The sequence below is a fragment of the Fundulus heteroclitus genome, chromosome 9 (genome assembly GCF_011125445.2).
Source record: "Fundulus heteroclitus isolate FHET01 chromosome 9, MU-UCD_Fhet_4.1, whole genome shotgun sequence".
Lineage (NCBI taxonomy): Eukaryota > Metazoa > Chordata > Actinopteri > Cyprinodontiformes > Fundulidae > Fundulus > Fundulus heteroclitus.
Window position 1 is genome coordinate 36,655,416 of NC_046369.1, and position 19,464 is coordinate 36,674,879.

A 19,464-nucleotide genomic window follows, 5' to 3' on the forward strand; every position below is an offset into this window, starting at 1 on the left:
TACAAAAACAGAAGCAGACACACACTGTTCATTGAAATGAACTCAAATACTCTGAGATAAACACTTGCAAGGGTCTATATTTGTTCGTCATCTGAAAAACCATGATTCGTTAAAATGCAAACTAACTTCTATTTCAGTCACAGAATAGGGAGATGACCCTGATGTGGCCAAACCCCACCTACACAATAGGAAACTACCAAAACATGTCTGTGAGGATACCTGTGAACAAAACGTCCTGGTTTACAGCATACACACACATATATATACACACATATAAATATATATATATATATATATATATATATATTTATGAGTGATGTAATTAGTATAGTAATATATATATATATCTATTATATATATATTATAATATATATATATATATCTATAGATCAATTATATATTATATAGAATATATATATATAATCATATACATATATTCATATTATATACTATATAATATTAATAATATATATATATATATATCCTATATCTATATAATTATATATAATCATATATATTAATATACTATTTGTTTATTTTCCATGGCTGAGTGTCAGCCGTGTGGACTCAGCTCCACGTCTTCCTGCGCCCTGCTTTAATCCTATTAGCTGAGAAGCACAAAGGGAGATAAGAGGGTTATGTTTGGGTTTCTTTGCAGACTGAATCTTTTCGCTCCCTTGAGACAGCAGGAAAGCCATATATTTGATCATCTGGGGGACCACAACGACACCTACTACATCTGCTGCGGACATATTGATAACAGGATTGGCTGTGAGGGCTGAGGAGACACTGAGAATGAATGAAGATAAAGTACATGAGATCATCCAGAGATGGGTAAGTCCACCATATTCTGTCACTACGACACAACCGAGCTGAGGTAATCATGTGCCTAACAACAATGCACCGGCTTATGATCCCATTGGGAGATGTGTTTTTTAAACAGTGCCTGCTTTTTGTGTACCAAAAGCACCAAAAACTGACATTACAGTTATGTCAGTTCTTGTCTCCATCCCTTTGACCCACTATAGGAAATATTAAGGGAAAGTCTGTTCTTTATAAATACACTGCAGCACTGAGAAGTAGGATTAGCACCCTTGCAATGTTCTTTTCACACCCACATGTTCCAGGTCATGAAACAAATTTCAGTAGAAGACAAAAAATAACCTGTGAAACTGCAGTTTTCATTATGATTTAATTCGTTATTTGAAAAAAGCTATTCACAGCAACATGGTGTCTTGTCCCACTCTTCCTTGAAGAACTGATTTTAAGTGAGCCACATGGGGGGTGGGGGGTATGGTTTAAGGTCTCGTAGGATAGAAGCCTGGATAATGACTGACAGTCAAACATGGTGGTAGTAGAGTGATGGTCTGGGGCGGCTGTGCTTCTTTAGGTCCTGGACGACTCGGCCTGAAACCAGGGAGAATGACCCTCCATCATTTTATGAGAAATGATTGGCAGCCCAATGATTCAAAGCATTTCTACTTCTGATGTTTTAGGTTGGCCATTCAAAGTTCGGCCTTAAATCTAATTGAGATGTTAGCATGACCTTAAACTGGCCGTTCATACTGAAACCCCCTCCCACGTGGCTGCATAAAACAGTTCTGCACTGATGGATTGACCACAGCAATGCAACACCTTAGTCACTGCAAACACTTGGTGGCAGTTTCTGCTGCCAAAGGTGACAAAACCAAGTAGGTTTGTGGGGGCTGTTTGAATTTTATTTTTCCTTTAACAAATGAAATCATCTTTTTAAAATGTCCTTTTGTTTCTACTCGGGTTGTATAGGAATGAATTTGATGCTAAAATCAAAATCAGAAGAAATGTGTCAGGGGAAATGCTTTCCCACAGCACAGTCTGCAGCAGTGATAACCTCCGCCCTCTTTGTTCAGCGCGACACTCCAGAAGAAGATTTGAAGCCAGAGGACTACCGGCAGTTCAAGGATGTTGGAGCGGCCTGTCTCAGTGGCGGTGACAGCGAACAACTGCTGAAGTTTGTTCAGGATGAGAAAAACCAGGTACCTTCACTACCACTGACAGGGGCGGACTGAGGGCCTGGTACTGTACTCACACCCTACAGATATGAAGTGACGGCGGACAGCCTGTGTTAATGTGTCAATCAGCACTAAAAGCACATCCACTCGGCTCTGCGCCCCTTCCAGCTTTGTTAAACATTAAGATGCAGCTGTTCCTCGGTGCCCGCTGGCCTTTTGACCTGAAGGTGTGGAAGGAAACCAGCAGATATTCAGTCAGATTTCTCGCTCCACTGCTAACACCCAACAACATGGCCCTCCTCTAAGTGCCCTTGGTTGTCCCATCTCTCCACACGTCATGCAGTTGTGTGTATTCTACTTTAATAAAGACTTCCTACTGCAGCCTCCGTTACAGGCTAACTGCACTGAAGGGCTGAAATGATTGAATATGCAATGAAACGTCCCAGGCTTTTACAGACGCCATCGACTTGAGATGCAGTGTGAGGTCCTGGCTACACCAAGCAGGAGCATCCTGATATTTCTCTGAAGCCACTTCTTGTTGATCTGTTTTTTATCGCAGCGGTCAGTTACGGCTCACAGGCTGTCAGCTGATGGTATCTGTGTGCTTTGCAAGAACGAGACAGTCGATCTCACAGTTGTCACAGTTATTTTAGAATAAGTATGATCAAACACATACGTGATAAAATTTTTACTCATGAGAACACGCTGTTGGGTCAGAGAATCTGAAGATTGTGTTGTTCGGCATTGGCTTTGATAAAAAGGAACTAAATCCTTTATAGTGTGAACAGTTGTTACTTTGTCTAGATCCGCACTCCAAAATATCTTCTACTATATCGTCATGAACTGACGGCTAATCAACTAGTCCCTTATCATGTCCCCTTTGAGAACCATGCAAAAATGTTTTCACAACTTGTCATTTTGCAAACATAAACTTTAATATAGTTCATTTTGGATTTTGCATGATGATTTTCATAAGAAAGGATTTACCTAATTGTGAAGCAGTAGGTGAGTAATTCAGCTTTTTTGAAAACCACGGCAAGCATTTGTATTCTGCCTCCTTTACTGTGGTACAAGTAAATCTAAATGTGAATGTAAAATGATTTACCTTCAGAAGTCACCTAATTATTAAACAGAGACCAACACAAAGTATTGTGGAAGTGGTAGGAAAATCATTTTCCAGGTAAGAATTGGCTGTGTTGGGCAGCATTAACTACAGTGGCCTCCTCCTGAGGAGCTGCAGAGATCTTCAGCTCAGGTGTAGGAATCTGTCACCATGTCAACTGTCATGCGCTTCCCAAATCTGGCCATGATGGAAGAGTGGGAGAAACAACCTGCAGCTTAAAGCTGCAAACAGGCTTAAATCAGAGGCAACCAGACTTTCACTCAGTTCTTTCTGAAAAGGTTTCAACACCTATCCAGGACTCTTTGGCAATTCAGGTGACTCACTCTTTAGCTTTGCTGTTGCGATGACCCGGATAAATGAGAATTTGCACAGGTCTGCTGCTTAAAGAAAGCAATGAAACATTCGGTTTACAGCAGGAGCGGAACTAAAGGGGGGCTAAGGGGGCACTGGCCCCTCCTGAAATCTGAATGTAACCATAAATAAATATTTTATTTCAAAGCTAGAAATTTTTTTTATGTCTTTCTATTTTCAGAATTTAGAACTGAATCAATACAACTATTATTATTATTATTTTAACTAATGAAATAAAGACTTGTATAAGATGTGCTTTCCACTCACACACAGGGTATTGTGAAGTCCATGGGCTGTGTACTGTTGGCACCTCTTGTAAATGAAGCGGTTAGGAATGAGAAGAGTCATGATCTCTGCCAGGCTGCCATCACACAACTGATCAAGGTAGGCATCAGCACTGCAGTTACAATCCACATTTCCTAAAAAGCCAAGAAGGTTTTAGGAAATGTAAAAAAAGGAAAGTGTTAGTTAAACTGATTTTTAGGGGGTCATGACTGTACAGGAAACGTCTTCCAACGTTTCCAAACTGAAAGGTCAGGCTCGTTGTTAGCTCGTCCATGAGCCTGACCTTTTCAACCTGTTTATGTTTCTGACATCCTTCGATGTCACAAAAAACATAACCGAACAATAGAGAGATTCGGGGTTTCTAACCACTGAATTTTCTTACACGTCAAGTCATTTGGTAACTGAAAACGTTATTTTAAAATAAATCTACAACAGGAACCTGCGTCTGCTCAAACTGAAAAACACCTTTTATAGCCGTAGTGGTTCCTCTCTGTGTTTTTCATGATGTACTGAGATAGATAGAGACCACAAGCAAGCCAGAGAAGAACGCAAAAAACAAAGCTGTTCTTTTATGAAGCACTGTATTCTGTGTTCATGTAGCTGGAAGAGATTTTTTAATCGTCTGTTAAAACAACCACAGATCTACGGAGGAAACAACTAACCTTCACCGCACCATATAGCTCCAAGACGTGAAATTTACTGTTAAGATTTTCTGCAAGTTTCAGCAAGTTGTATTTTTACCAGGATCAGATCAATTTAAGACCTTTTATGCCTTACATAAAAAGTCCCTTATTGTTAATAATAACTTATATAATAAGATAATTGAAACCTTGTAAAGGTTGAGTTGGGGTTTTTCAGCTCAGGTATTACTTTGCATTGTTTCACACTAAGCCTACCTGAGTTGTATGCCTTTAACCATCCTTGTAAGCCTTGTTATGGTAGCTGATAAAAAAGTTTAGTCAGTTATTAAAATCAAACCTTGAGAAGAAAGAAGCAGGCGGTGGACAGGAAAACAACTCAATAATCCAGTTTTTGAAGCAAAATTCTTTCAGGGATTTGCAGAAAAAACGGTTGAATGTCCGGTGATGGATTCCTTCCCACGCGGCTGTTTGCTCTAGTTCTGTTAGGGTTAAATAAAATGCTAATTTCTTAAGCAGAACGACATAACGTGGAACACATGAACGGCACCAGTACATTTCTCAGAGGGAAAAAAGTTGCTACAGGGAAAGAAGGCCATTTAATTTTAAAAATGCAGCTAAATAGAGTTAAAGACCTCATTTAATATTATAAAGACTTTCAATTGCCCTAAATTTGAAAAGATGAAATCCAGGACTTTTTAAGACCCTGTTTATATTAGGGCTAGTTTAATATATTCATATGCAACATGGACAGTTGTACTCTTCATTGCAAACATCCTTTCTGTTGTTTTGGCTACTACAGCAAGCCTGAAACACCTTGGCTCTGTCTTCATGGAGTTGAGCAATAAAGACACTGACAACCAGTTCCCTTGAGTCAGTTAATTACAAAACCAAACAACAACATAAGGAACATACTTAGGTTCTGTTGTAATTCATCAAACTAAATCTTTCAGACCTGCTCTGTTTTCTAGACTTGCAGCCCAAAAACCCTCCTGGAGAGCTTCCTTGAATTAATTGAAGACATGGATCCAGGTGCCATTTCTGAAACCATTTTAGTGCTCCTTCCTCATCTTCAGACGGGTATGTAAACGGACTTTGTAAAAGTCTCTACACCTCCTACATTCACCGTTAACAGAGCAGTGAAAAGCACAAGTCTGACTCTAGTATAAAAAAACAGCTATGTGCGTGGTGTGGCGTGGTGTGGCGTGGCGTGGCGTGGCGTGGCGTTTTTGGTCCAATTCATATGCAATCATCAAGAAACTAAGAATGAAATTTCAGATCAAATAATACAAATAAAACCTTTTTTTTGTCAAAGTTCTGCTTGAGCTGGATGAGAACCAAGCGGCCTGCCTGGGTTTGGCTCTGTCAGCCCTTCAGAAGCAGCTGTCCCGGCTGCCGGTCCCTTACACCCTGCAGCAGGAGGAGGCTGATGAGCACGGTCTGTGTCGCTGCTGCGTCGCCTTGGCTATGTTCACTAAGCCTTTCATAGAGGGGATGAAGAAGAAGCGAGACGGCTGTGATCCCACCGCTGAAGAGGACCAGCTGAAGGCTGAGATTCTGCAGTTGTAAGCTTCCGTTCCAGTTTTGTCCTGCACACACCTATGTACAAACGCTGCAAACCTCAATGAGTGACACACGCATCTGCCCCAGCCTTGTGTAAAGATGCTGTTATAGTTTTCAGCAGATGTGTTACATTTATTTTTACTTCATTATTTGTGGATTAGGTGTGCTATTTGGTTTGTTTTCTAAAAAGTGCAATTTGGCAGAAAATAGCCTCCCCTTTGCGTTGCAGCCCGTTACTCTAGTTGATGATACCAAAACAAATGACTTCATGACTGTTTCTGTTTCTTTTGCAAACAGCTGCATGAGGAGTTTAAAAGAGCCTTTGCTTGAAGCTGAACTGAACCGAGACAGAAAATCCACTTTGTGGCTCTTTGCAGTGGAGATAATGGTAATAAAACAAAAGACTCCTTTCAAATATTTATTAAGGGATTTCTCTTTTTCATGTGCTCAGATTTCCTTACGTACTTTGGCAGGACATTCTGCCTGCAATCAAAGAGTCTCTTTCAGGGCTTCTGTTCTCCAGCTCTCTGAGAAAATTCAGCATGATGGATGCCAGCCTGTCCAAGGAATCACTCGCCTGTTTGGCCTATCTGCTTTTTGTCCCGCTCATAAACATCGAGAGCTTTCCAGCTGTGTTCAGGTGAGCGAGGGAGTTGGTGAGCCTCGTAGTACATTTTATTCACCTTTAGAGAGTACATACATTATACAATATATTTAACTTGCATTTTTCCATCTGCTTTAGTCCTGTATTTATTCTTCAGTGTAATATGGAGCACATCAATCAACTCCTCAGCACGTATGTTATCAGTTAAGCTTAAGGTTAACTATTTTTGCTTTTAAAATGCAAAACAAAATAATGAAATTAAATACTATAAAAGCTGTTGCTAAATGGTTGATGTTTTTGTGACAGCAAAAAGGAATCACATTTGCTCAAAGGACTGGTAAGACTGCTGCCCTAATTGAAAAAACAAATCACAGAAATTCTACTAGATTTTAAGGTATCACGCTGAAATCGTTTTTTTTTTTAAATATATAATTTGCCCTAGGCACTGTTTGCTAAAAGTTTGGAGAGGGTGGAAGACAACAGCCTTCCAGTAGGTCTACTTGATCTGAAAAGCTTCTATAGTGCACCACAGGTAAGATATGCCTCAAAACACTCGACACAAAACTGCAACCCCCTTAAACAGATAACTGCTTTGAAAGAGAAATATAGAGAAAATATGCTGTGCTGGTCAGAAGTTTGTCTACGCTCTTCATTAGCATTCATATCACATCAATTATGTGCTTGTAAAGATGCATTTGAACTGTTTTTTTTCAAGGTGATTTGATAATGCAACAAACTAATTTGGTAAAAAAAAAAAAAAAAACTATTTTATAATCAAGTTTGAATGTATTGTGGATTTTTTCAAATTCAAACAGGTTTAAAATTGTTCGCACCTGGTGAAAGATCTACACTTCTCCTCTCACAGTTTATATAGGTCCCTTAGTAAGTTGCACAGAAACCAAATATGTTATGCAGCCATCAAGACACTTCTGGTATAATTCTTGAGATCTGACCACACTTTTTATATATTCATAGAGGTAATTTAAACTAAAACAAAAAATGGCCAGAACTACAAATTTAAGCTGTGTAAAGGGTTAAGGTCAGGGCCATTCTAGAGGCCTAATATTAGCCTGGTGTATCCAGTTTTGATGTGTGATTATGATCATAGCCAAACTGTGCCCAAGTATCAAACATCTCGCTGTAGATTTACAAAATGTTCCGGTACTAATGGGAGTGAAACAGAACCTCAACATTATACTACCTCCACCATACTTCACAGTTGGTAAACTCTTTGCAGGGTCATAGGAACCTCTGTATAACATTTTGACTCTGAGTATATTAGAGAAAATACACAACAAACTCATACTTGAGGAAACCAACTTTGTTTTCAAAAATAATTTAAGCTGTTTGTTCCCTCCTCCTGGGTTTTAATATTTATGTAGACAATGAACATTATAGCCTAAATGTAGCCATTAATGCTAACTTAGTTTCAGTCGGCTACACCCAAAACGCCTACACATTCCTGTCCTCATACTCTTGATCTTGTGCTGACGCATAGCATCGAGTGTGAACACGTCAGCATTTCCTCTGTTTCCTCTGACCATCTTTAATAACCTTTGCATCTAATCTGAGGACACTGTCCCCAAGATAAAATTTCAATATCGTGCCTTGCAAAAGTATTCATCCCCCTTGGCATTTTTCACGTTTTGTTGGCTCACAACCTGGAATTAATAGAAGTCTATTGCACCATTTTCTTTTTTCAGAACATGCCTACAACTTTGAAAAGGTTGTGTTTTTAACCAAATAACAAATAGGATAAAATAGCAGAACACTTCAGCATGCATAACTGTTTGATCAAAACAAGAATGGCTCATAACACTGAATCAGCTCTGGTGAAAGTCACTAATGATATTCTCATGGCCTCAGATAATGGACTTGTTTCTGTGCTTGTCCTGTCAGATCTCAGTGCTGAGTTGGATACAGTTGATCACAATATTGTCATCCAAATGTACAACAATAAAAAAGGAACAGCGCCGGTTTGGTTTACTTTATATCTGTCCGATGGATTTAAGTGGGTTCCTGTTACATTGCATGAGGAAAAATGTGGCCATCACAAATGTCAATTTGACATCACTGCACCATAATAAGTATGTACAACCTCTTTCAAACTCTTTATTTCAAAGTTTGACCTGGTTAGTTCAATTTAAAAAGGCCTACTTAAGCTATGTCTTTTAATGAACTATTTATTAATCGATGAAAACCTTTAACCATTATGACATGTCTTTAACTTTGTTTTGACCAAAAATGCAAAATGTTAAACGTGAGTACACATTGTGATTCAACAGATGCAGAAACAAATTGACACTAGTAACTTGTGCAGCTGTTTTACTATATGGCCTTAGCAGCCTCTCATGGTGAAAGTGGTGTGTGAACGGTGTCTCTATGGTGAACGGTGTGTTCTCTCTGAAAAATACTGCATGAGAGAAATCTCAAAAGAAGAGACAGATTACTCTAGAGCCTATTTTAGTTTGGAGCTTAAGATAAGAACATAACGCATGACGTACCAGTCAATTCCAAAATATCTCCTCACTATTTATTCATTGCAAATTAGAGAACATGAGTGCAGAGAGAATGATGTGAGCCAAACCATCATTGTCTATAAATTCATGTTCATATTCACATTGCTGTTAAAATGTTTTTAGAAGCTTATTTAGAAATCACTTCACCTGTAATATTTCTAATTTGACATGAAAAGCCAAGGACGGCAGGAAATTTACTTAGATTTGTACAATATCTCCCCCTGCTGGACTAAATCGTTTTTGTGGCTGTGCCAAGAGTAAAAGAAGCAGGAATGTGTGTCTCCTGTCTTAATAACAGACAACAGGGCTTGATTCAGGCACTAAACTGACACACTTCCTTTGCCAGCCAAACTCCTGCTTCTTTATCAGACCCAAACTGTCTCTTTTTTCCTTGACTGTGCTGTTGTTCAGGGCTGGAAAACCTGGGTTGATCAAATGACCAGCTTTGTAGTTCCAGTGTTTCTGTTAGTTCTGACAGAACTCTTAAAGAAACCCTGGGTATGCGGACCCGTGTAGGACTTTCAGTGGTAAATCCGGCCCAAATCACCAGCCCTCCACCACCGTGCTTCATCTACCATCATTGGTTTTCACCTGGCTTGATTCGAAGGCTGATGGTCAAACTGCTTGTTGATCCCAAAATTTTATTCTATTCTATTTTATTTATACAGCACTAATTCACAATATGCCATCTCAAGGCACTTTATAACGTTATATAAAAAATTGATTGAATTTCCAAAACCTTCCGCTTGGTTCCCATGGTTCTTTGCAAACCCAAGCCGGCTGTTGTTCACTCTGTAGATCAGGGGTCACCAACTTTTTTGAAACTAAGAGCTATTTTATTGGTATTGTGTCATACGAAGGGTTACAAGTACAGACCTTTGAAGTAGAAGAGTCATTCACCTTAACTTTATGTAAAATAAACATATTTCTCATGATTTGTTATAGATATTGTCCAGTGGCGTCTCTGCCATGATAAGTGGGGCACATAAACTCAACACCTATTAGCAGCTAAAAAAAAAAAAAAAAAAAATTCTGTGATGCATGCAACCTGACTTTGATCAATTTTAAATGAAACAGATAAATTAGCATAAACCAACACACTGGAAATGTAATTTTATATAAGCTAAATGTAATTAAATTTTAAACATAAAATTACAAATTATTTATTGAACAGCAAAGATTCACATCAATCCTTCAATGAGCTAGCACGGACAATCAACATTAGATTAATAATTGCTTTTAGTTTCCATTTTCCTGTATTATTGTTATTAAAATTTTCCTACATTTTATTCAAACTGTTTGTTTTTTTCCTGCTTTTATTCCGTTTTAATTTTCCAATGTTTTAATCAAGCAAAGCACTTTGCATTGTCCTTGTACTGAAATTATCTATACAAATAAATTTACCTTTCCTAGATGGTGGCACACCATCTGGCAGAATGTAAATATAACGTGGGCAATTCAAGTATTTTGATTGAACGATTTGTGCCCCACTGCTGTCTACTGAGAGCGTATTGAGCATGCGCAATGCGATTTCAGATGTTCATTATTTAAACAAACGTTCATGGGCGGCCCCAATATCAAGGCGGCTCAAGAGGATTTAGCCTGCTGAGCTTGTCAGTTTTCTGGCAGATTTAGATATATAGACATAAATGTTTATAACAGAATTTTATTGGTAATGGAATCTGTCTTTTTTGCAATATAACTCTATAAAAAAAACGGCCCTGTCGCACTGATTATTGCGAACATAGAGCTCCACAGCGACATCTGGTGGGGCCTGGCCACACTGACCCAAAATGCAGAGATGTCAGATATTGTCGTTTATGTAAAGTGTGATTAAACAGGAAGAGCAACGGACTAACTGGTTGAGCTGTTTTTTGAACAGGCTCGTGGGCACCAAGAAGCCTCAGAGGACCACATGTGGTGGCACCATGTTGGTGACCCCTGCTGTAGATATATTATCTTTAGTGTCTGTTTGTCTAATCATACTGTGGTGATTATTCACATTTTATCATCCAAACTCTAATATGAGAGCGTTTTTTGGATTGTTTTTTTGCATTCCCTCTGTTATTCACCATCTAAAGGGGATTTAATTTATTGGATGCTTGTTGATTGTCCAATTATTTAGTCAAATTAGTTGTAAAATTCAGGACTTCATATTGTTTGAGAACAGGATGTATTAACCTTACTAAGATAAAGGGAGGCAACAGTTTCTTCTAAAAGTTCACTGCTGATGTCTTTCATCCATTGCATTAAATTATCACAGCAGAAGGCTCCACACAACTAAAACAACCAACACCGCAGCTTTTAAAAGCTGCTTACAGCAGGAGACGAGCAGTCGTGACATTGCTGTGGGCCAACAGTACTCCACGGCAATGTAAAATCAAACTAGTTATTAGGTTTAGTGGAAAATACTTTATTCAGATAGTGCCATGTTGGTTTAGATACCGTTTCCGGCTTATAATGAAATCACCACTTGAAAAATGCTTTTGTATCTCCTCATTTTATGTCTGCCTCATATTAGCACCATTTTAGACTATCTGAAACATTTTAGTGTGACAAAAAAGCAAAAACAGAAAATTGCTGTAACAGGATAAACATTGACCTTGCCTCTCAGAAATACCAAAGAGTAAAGACCAACCTGTTGATTCACACACTGCTTCATCACTCTGGTTCTGTTGTTAGATAGAAACTTGGATAGAAACTAAAGTGACCATGATATTGGTCACTTTACTGGTGTTTGCCTAATTTGAATGAGTGTGTGTGTGTCTGTGTGTGTGTGTGTGTGGGGGGGGGGGGGGGTACTCATGTTATTTAAAATAAAGAGGTTCAATAATCTAAATTGTCCTGGAATTCACAGAACCTGCGACAAGTTCTTACTGACTGTCCCTTTCAACATTTGGTAAGCATTTAATTTAGTTCAATGCAATTCAATTTTATTTATGTAGCAGCAAATCACAATACATCATCTCCAGACTATGCATGGTAGGAGAACAATCGTCAGATCTGGGACGATGTGGTATCCAATGCTGCTGTGATTTTCTTTATGCTTTCATGTTTCTCCAGAGAGAATCAGGACTGAAGGTTTTCCAGCTCTTCATAAACAAACTAGATGCCGAAGCGAAGCACAAATTCTTCAGGTTAGGACAGATTACAAATTTAAAGCATCATGCAGACTTTGCATTTGCTGAATAAATGCATATTTTCTATTCGATGAACACCTGTTGGAGCATCATGATTTTGCACGTCTTACTTGAACAGCTATGCTTTGTTCCACATCTAATGCTTATTCTAAAACAATGTTGTTTATCATCAATCCTGTCTTTTGCAGGTGCATGTTAAGAACAAGTCACCATGCAGGTGTTGAAAGCTACATAGTGAAGAACATCCGGAGTCAAATTCAGTTGTCCATAAAGGTGAGAATACGGTAGCTTCTTGTAAATTCTTAAAGTTGAATTGCTATTGTTTTAATGAGTTTATGGAAAAACATTTACTATATAAAATAGGGTTAAAATTAGATAAGGATTCTATGTCAGTTGCGTCTCATGGCCAAAGTTCAGCCTTTTTTTTAATCATCCTGACCTGCAAAAGGACATTCATGTTCTATTAGCTCCAGACTCGACTATTGTAGCGCTCTCTATGTCGGCGTCTCCCAGTCCTAAATAACCTTCAGCTTGTCCAAAATGCAGCTGCCTGTCTGTCAACACCTCCCGACGTGCGCACATTGCCCCTGTTTTATATTCTTTACACTGACTTTCTGTTCATTTGAGAATTGACTTTAAACTTAATTCAGGTTTAAATCTCTTAATGGCTTAATTTATCAGAATTTTAGGTGTTTGTGCGTGTGGCAGGTTTTTGAGGTCATCCAGACTCCCTTTCCTCGGGGTATCCCCGACTGACCCATTCACATCTGCTGAAATTATCACACTTCTTCCGGCAGCAGTCGCTGTCTCCTCCCTGCAGCCGCACACCACTACACAAATAATGAGCTGCTGCTGGAAGTTTTAAAGGTATATAGTTACATTATATGCTTAAAAAATACCAAAAACCATTTGATCATGGTAAAATAAGGTTATATGCACATAGCCTCCATCGTGATGATGTTTAGATGGTCCTTTTGATGGATAAAAATAGCCCCAGTGTCCGGCGCGATTAGCAGATATAAACAGACGTGGCCCCATCTAGCGGCAGTATCACAGAACTATCATAATGTTTGCTTAATAAATAAATAAAAATGAAATCATGCCAGACCGAGCCTGTCCCTCTGCAATGCTTTGCCGTGATCGAAGACCAACCGTTAAGAGCCTCATAACAGAACATTTACTCACATGAGTAACATCTGAGCCTCGATAGGTTTAATGGCCATGCTGTATTCCCAGCAACATTCCAGTATTTCCCCTCTTGGAATCATATTTTCACACTTTTTTCCACTGGATCTTGGACCATCCTGCATTGTTTTACATGGAGATGCTAATAGCCATTAGCCGCTTCCTTGTTTTAACCCCTGCTGCACATGCGCAGTACATACTTCCGTTAAGATTGTAAATAAACAAAAAGGCTTTATTTACTAACATACTGAGCAAAAACAAAGCATAAAACACCAAAAATAACAACTAATATGCCAGCAGAGAGTGATAATCTTTCAGAAAAAAAAAATTGTATGCAACCACAGTGAGCTACTGACGTATTAATAAAAGAAAAGCCGAATAAAGTGGCTATGCACCTTTAAAGTCTGATAACATGTGGAGAACAGCCAGAAGTAAACATGCAAGCCTCTTTATAGTCAAGATAAACCTCAAAGGCGTTCGCAGAAACTTCCCCAGGGAGATGGACAAGAAAAATGAAATGTATTTGTTCAGAAACAGAAATGCTTTTAATGTGAAATTGAATGGAATTAGAAATAAATATTTGATCTTGATCATTTTAATTAGCATATTTCTTTTTTTACACTTGAGTTCCCTTCTAACTTTAATGCTAATAAAACCATATCAGACATTTAATTTTAGTAGCTACTTACCCAAATCACCTTATGATAAAGGCTTATATTTTCCCTTTAACCAGCGGTGTGTTTTTCTACTAAGCAGCAGGTTATCACTGCATCACTAAATTAAATTATTTGTTAACTGAAACTGTAACTACTAACGTAGTGACGAGCAAATAGTCCCTCTGAAGTCTTTGGTTAGACAAATCTGGGTGGTGATACTTGTTCCCCAGGCAGTGTGTATCATGTGGTCAGACTAAATAATATCCTGGATCTTTGTGGAACAAATCCCTTCCATCCTGTGAGAGTGGCTTGTCTGTGGAAAGATAAACAGACATTTCTGAGAAGCCTGTATGTTTGTAGCACACTTTTGTCAGAAGGAATTGCAACATTTAAAAACGGAAGAGTTTTAACCAACCCAGCTTTCTAGGATGGTCAGTTTGTCCACATTAACCTAAAATAAGTTTGATGAGACAAAAAAAAAAAAGAACATTTGGTGGGTCATGCTGTGCAATACGGACAGGGAAGTGACGTTTTATTTGTAAGTTCTTTTTTTACATGGTCACAGTTTAAGACTTAATCAGATCAACATCTTGGTGACTGGTATTAGCCTGTATCTGATAACTCTACATGACTGTAATTAATCTATGATAAATCTTCTGCAGAGTAATTCCAATAAGTGGCTCTTGGGAATGGAGCTCCTGCCACTGCTTGAACTGGTGCTCAGTTTACCACAAGGTGCAGAGACAGATTTGCTGAGCAATATGGACAAGTGAGTGACATGCGCCACCTTTATTTCTCTAGACGTAGCCAAACACAACCCAGTAATTATCATTAGCACAGTTTTTGTATTTCTAAGTCCTTCATGGCAAACAGAAGAACTGATTAAAATACCAAACTCACTCAAACATTTTGGCCAAACCAAAAAACAAAAATAAAGCAATTAGGGCTAAACTATTCATGCTCTGCTATAAATGTTGGTGTTTCCAATATGTCTGGAAGGCTACTGACTACTATGGATCCATGATATATGGTCATTAAAATGGCTGTTGGCTGACGTTGATGCTGGTATATCATGTATCCATGGCATTTTTGAACATATTGGTACAGGCCTACACTCAACTAAATATTCATCTAAGTTTATGTTACTTTGAATTTTTTATTTTTGTTTGGGAAGAGTCATGGAGAGCCTGAATCTTCTGCGCTACCTGCTTATGCAAGACAAAGAACTCAATGTAAGCCAGTCTAATTTAGCGATTTGCTATTCCGGTCTGCCTGCTAAATGCAGAAAGCTGCTGACTTCTGTCAACTTTCAGGCAGACGTGAGGGAGGAGTTATGCAGGATCAAAGACGAATACCTAAAGATGCTGAGAGTGTGCATCAGCATGTCGAGAGCATATTACTCTGCTGAGATGAAAGCACTGAAGGAGGATCAAAAGCTAAAAGCAAAAGGTATGAATTAGCTGCTGATCTGTGAAACAGCACAGAACCAAAGTTCATATTTGATCTCTGGTCATGCCGTTTGTCCTGCAGAAGCCAAAGAGCATGCTAGGTCTACCAGATGGTTAAAAAGCTTTACAGTAAAGCATGACAAAGCCACCCATATGTCCCCGGAGGTCCAGTACCAGGTATAGATTTCGGCCTTTCTGTTTGATGACTATATGGGAGAATGCACAGCAAACATACTGATGGTTTTCTTGCGTTTCAGGTGCTGCAGAGTGCATTGGTGACGTTCGACTTGATGGAAAGTCTTATAGTGCGTATAGATGAGATCACAGCGGAAAAGCTACACTGAGAGATGCTCTTTAACAGCACTGGGAAATGTTTTATCGGTTTTATTTGTTGCTTGTCTAGCTAATAAAAGAAAGCCTGCTGTGGTGCAAAGCGTCCGGTTTAACGTTTGCTGAAATCTTCACGTGTCCGGATGAAAACAAAGCAGTCCGCTTCAGTGCTTGATTTGCTAAACACAGGCGCGTATATTCAGCAGGGGACGTGTGTCATGTTCAATAAAGCAAACTGGATCACCTGCTGGGCTTTAGAAAATGTCTTTTAGCATTTCCCACACAGGACTGGTGTCAACGACGTGAGCCCGGGCCACAGACATCCGCTCTCGGATTCTGTCAACGTGTGGCTTACTGGTGGCCTGCAGAAAATTTGGTTTTTACTTTATTTCAAACACCATGAGTGAAAGCCGCATCAGTCGTTTGTTTTCCTGAAATCCCAGGTACCTTGGCGACGGTCAGCATTCCTTTTGCTATTTGGGCACCATTTCGTACAGGAAGGATCTTCAAATTGCTGCCAAAAAACCTGAAAACGACAAGGATTTCTCTTTTCTTTACTCAGTGGGCATGACATTCAGAATGGAAATGTAAAGGAAAGCTTATCTGAACGTCATTCTGGGATTATTAAAAAGGTGAAATTGGATGAGATTGTAAAGATGGCAGACATTCATACTGCGTACCTGTGCTGAATCTGAGACAAGACCTGCAGTTCTTTCTTCCCATTAAAGGGAGAATAAAGAAGTAAAAAGCAGTTCCTGTGGACCTGCACAAATTTTTGGATGCGCTCGGTTAAGCCGGATTCTTCCAAAGGCTCTGGCAGGTGCTGAGGATCAACCAGCAGGAACGCGGTACCTAGGCATTAAAGGGAAACGTCACAGCTCAGCACAGGTCACACATTTCAAACTTACATTTAAAAGAAAACACAGCAGAACTTCACTTAGATCAAGAACAGTCTGACCCCCAAGTTACTCATACCGCTGGCAGATTTCAATTTCAAATTGTTTGTATATAAGCAAGAAGTTTGATTATCTTGCAAAAGTATTCATTCCCTAATGAACTTTTCCCCTTTTGGTCCAGTTAAAACCCCAGACCTCCATTGCCGCTTGTTTGGTTCAGTGCAAATGTGGGCGGCTGGTTGAAGTAACGGATTGAAGATTACATTATTAGCTCCCTCCGACGTGTTCTAGCTTGCCATGTCGTTCTATATATATATACCAATAAGCGGTGCATACAAAGCGTTAAAGCGCTAGGATAGCTTGTTATATAGATGCTGTGTGTCCCACAGGCTTCTGAGGATCAGGGCAGACGCGCTGGATGCTCTGATGCTGAACAATACGAGAAGTTTCAGCCTAACTGCAGCAAGTAACAAGTTGATTTGTGCCAATTATATATTATAAAAGACCAAAGGCTAAACAGATATCTAGAATACAGCCTAATAAGTGGTTATTAGATTTGGTTTTCAACAAAAGCCATTATCGCTGTATGCACAAGTGTAATGTAGTGGTGCAGCTTTTGATTTCTTGTTGTATTTTATTAATCAGGTCGTTGTTTCCAACTAATTGATTGAAAAGAGCTACTCTTAAATGACAATACCTCAATAAACAAGCTTTTTGAACTGCATAAAAAGACATTTGTGGCACATTAAAAAAGTTGCACATAGTAAAAAAAAAAGGGTAAGGTGGAATACACACAAGAATAAATGCATTAAATACAATAGAGGAAAGTAAAATATACAGTAAAATGATCACATACCAACACTTCAGCCACATTTTTCATATCAGTGCATCCCTAATATTGACAATTTCCTGTCAGAATTTCCTTTAAGTAGTTTGGTTTAGTTTGGTTCCTAAAATATTTAAGTGATTACTAATAGTTATTGAATCATTTAGTGAGTAGATTTGATTTAATTGTATAGTTTTCAATCAAAACTGATATTGGGATTCTGAGAGTAAATAAAATGTCACTGTACATTCACTCCTTGGTTTAGTGTGCACAAATGACAGCTGTCATGTGAGGAGACTCTCCCACCTGAGTCGGGGATCTCTGCAGCACCTCCAGAGTAACCATGGACCCTCTGGTTGCTTCTTTAATCAATGTTCTCCTTGCTGGGCCATCAGTTTAGGTGGATTGCCGTTTCTTGGTAGTTCTGTGGCTGTGCTACACCTTTTCCATTGTTAGATGATGGACTGACTGAGCAGTGCCCTCTAAGATGTCCAAAGCTCTGAATATTGATATATAACCCAGAACCCCACTTGTTGACACCTTTATCCCTCCCCTGTCTGTGGTTATCATGCTGTTTGCTCACTAATGTTCTCCCACTGAGGCCTTAGGAGAACAGTAGCATTTAATGTGGGATTGAGATAATACGCAGCAGGTGGACTCAAATCACTAAGGTGACTTGTGAAGTCAATTGGCTGTAGTGGGTTTTATTTAGGAGTATTAGAGTAAATGAGGCTAAATATAAATTATTACAAACAAAATGTAAAAGAAAGAAAAAAAGTTCTGCACAGGTCTGTGACTGAGTTGTGAATGTTTCATTTGAAGTCAGCATTTGCGTCAAAACGAAACAACAAGAGACTCTTTTGGGTTTAACCGGAAGATCAGACGCCACGGAGAGCCGATCATCAGGGCTAATTTACCTGAACGAGGGAAGATGAAGGCTCCGGCTTCCACGCTGTCGGAGAACCGGATTCTGTGCTGCTGTGCGCTCAGCGTCCTGCAGGTGTCGTGGTTCTGTCGGAACAAATAACGCAAGAAATAAAGATGCCGCTGGCTGCGAGAGGCCAACTTCCACACCGAGTGCTAGCTTAGGTTAGCTACACAGCTTGTGGATTCGTACAATATTCAGTGGTTTGTTTCTCAAAAAGGAGAAGAGTAAACAAAACAAAAATAAACTACCTGGAGGGACGAGCTAATTATAATTGTCGTTTTCCACTGGGCAGGCGTTTCGTTAGTTGCAGCCATTTTTGATAAAGCTGGACTAATAATGAAGGTCAGAAAACGGGCGAAACAGAAATAGGGCAAGCCGTTTTAACATTTATTCCAAACCCGTATTTATTTTACAGGTAGGCCTTCTTGATGTCAAGACAATAATATCGTTTTTCCTCTTAAAAACAAATCCTGTTAGCAAAACAATTGCGTTTAAAGGAATTTAGATATACAATTGTACTGATAAGAAATTTGTTTATTAGCTCACAAACCAAACTGTTTATATGGTCATTTCAACGTAAGCCCACCACATCATGAGTTATTGCAGCTAATAAGCTGAAGTGTAGAATTTGACTTATTTTTTTATTTTATTAGTTGTTTTTTTTTAAATTAAGACTTGTCTCCTGGACTTTGACTTGGATACTAATGACATGAGCATATTTACTTGAATGACTTCATGCTTTCATTAAAGTTATAATTTGGGATCGGGGCTTTAATCCCAGCTGCCAAGAAGCAAAACATAAACCCTGAAGAAGATTCTAGTTCCTTCAAGAAACCAGTTGACGTTTATGGATATTTGTTTAGATATTTTGACATTTCAACAAACCTTTAAGGTTTCTGTGTATGTGTGTAGTGTTTCAGGGATTGTTAATGGCTCAATGACTTTAAATTTAAACCACAGGACTTTCTCATCCTGGGAAGT

The 19,464-nt window shown here is 38.9% G+C and overlaps 2 protein-coding genes across 2 annotated transcripts; one reads left to right on the forward strand and one right to left on the reverse strand.

The window, feature by feature from the left end:
* Window positions 1-618: 618 nt before the first annotated feature.
* On the forward strand, window positions 619-15,847 carry LOC105940066 (glomulin). Its single transcript, XM_012882515.3, has 18 exons — window positions 619-834; window positions 1,890-2,015; window positions 3,739-3,849; window positions 5,360-5,468; window positions 5,704-5,953; window positions 6,249-6,339; window positions 6,425-6,591; window positions 6,694-6,747; window positions 6,862-6,892; window positions 6,998-7,087; window positions 11,932-11,973; window positions 12,138-12,211; window positions 12,403-12,487; window positions 14,718-14,824; window positions 15,230-15,287; window positions 15,369-15,504; window positions 15,586-15,680; window positions 15,761-15,847. Exons 1-18 carry the CDS (start codon window positions 796-798, stop codon window positions 15,845-15,847), a joined length of 1,752 nt encoding a protein of 583 aa, XP_012737969.2. The 5' UTR covers window positions 619-795.
* LOC105940067 (uncharacterized protein C1orf146 homolog) lies at window positions 13,735-19,094 on the reverse strand. Its single transcript, XM_012882516.3, has 6 exons — window positions 18,732-19,094; window positions 18,473-18,566; window positions 16,514-16,685; window positions 16,281-16,359; window positions 16,078-16,195; window positions 13,735-14,368 (listed from the first exon to the last, which is right to left on the reverse strand). Exons 1-5 carry the CDS (start codon window positions 18,795-18,797, stop codon window positions 16,088-16,090), a joined length of 519 nt encoding a protein of 172 aa, XP_012737970.2. The 5' UTR covers window positions 18,798-19,094; the 3' UTR covers window positions 13,735-14,368; window positions 16,078-16,087.
* Window positions 19,095-19,464: the final 370 nt, after the last annotated feature.

Coding starts and splice junctions, on each gene's coding strand:
- LOC105940066 (XM_012882515.3), top strand. CDS start 796: ATGAATGAAGATAAAGTACATGAGATCATCCAGAGATGG. Junction 3,850..5,359: donor CCATCACACAACTGATCAAG/GTAGGCATCAGC, acceptor TCTGTTTTCTAG/ACTTGCAGCCCAAAAACCCT. Junction 6,748..6,861: donor ATCAATCAACTCCTCAGCAC/GTATGTTATCAG, acceptor TTTTTGTGACAG/CAAAAAGGAATCACATTTGC.
- LOC105940067 (XM_012882516.3), bottom strand. CDS start 18,797: ATGGCTGCAACTAACGAAACGCCTGCCCAGTGGAAAACGACAATTATA. Junction 16,686..18,472: donor CTTCATCTTCCCTCGTTCAG/GTAAATTAGCCC, acceptor TTTAATGCCTAG/GTACCGCGTTCCTGCTGGTT. Junction 16,360..16,513: donor TTGTCTCAGATTCAGCACAG/GTACGCAGTATG, acceptor TGTCGTTTTCAG/GTTTTTTGGCAGCAATTTGA.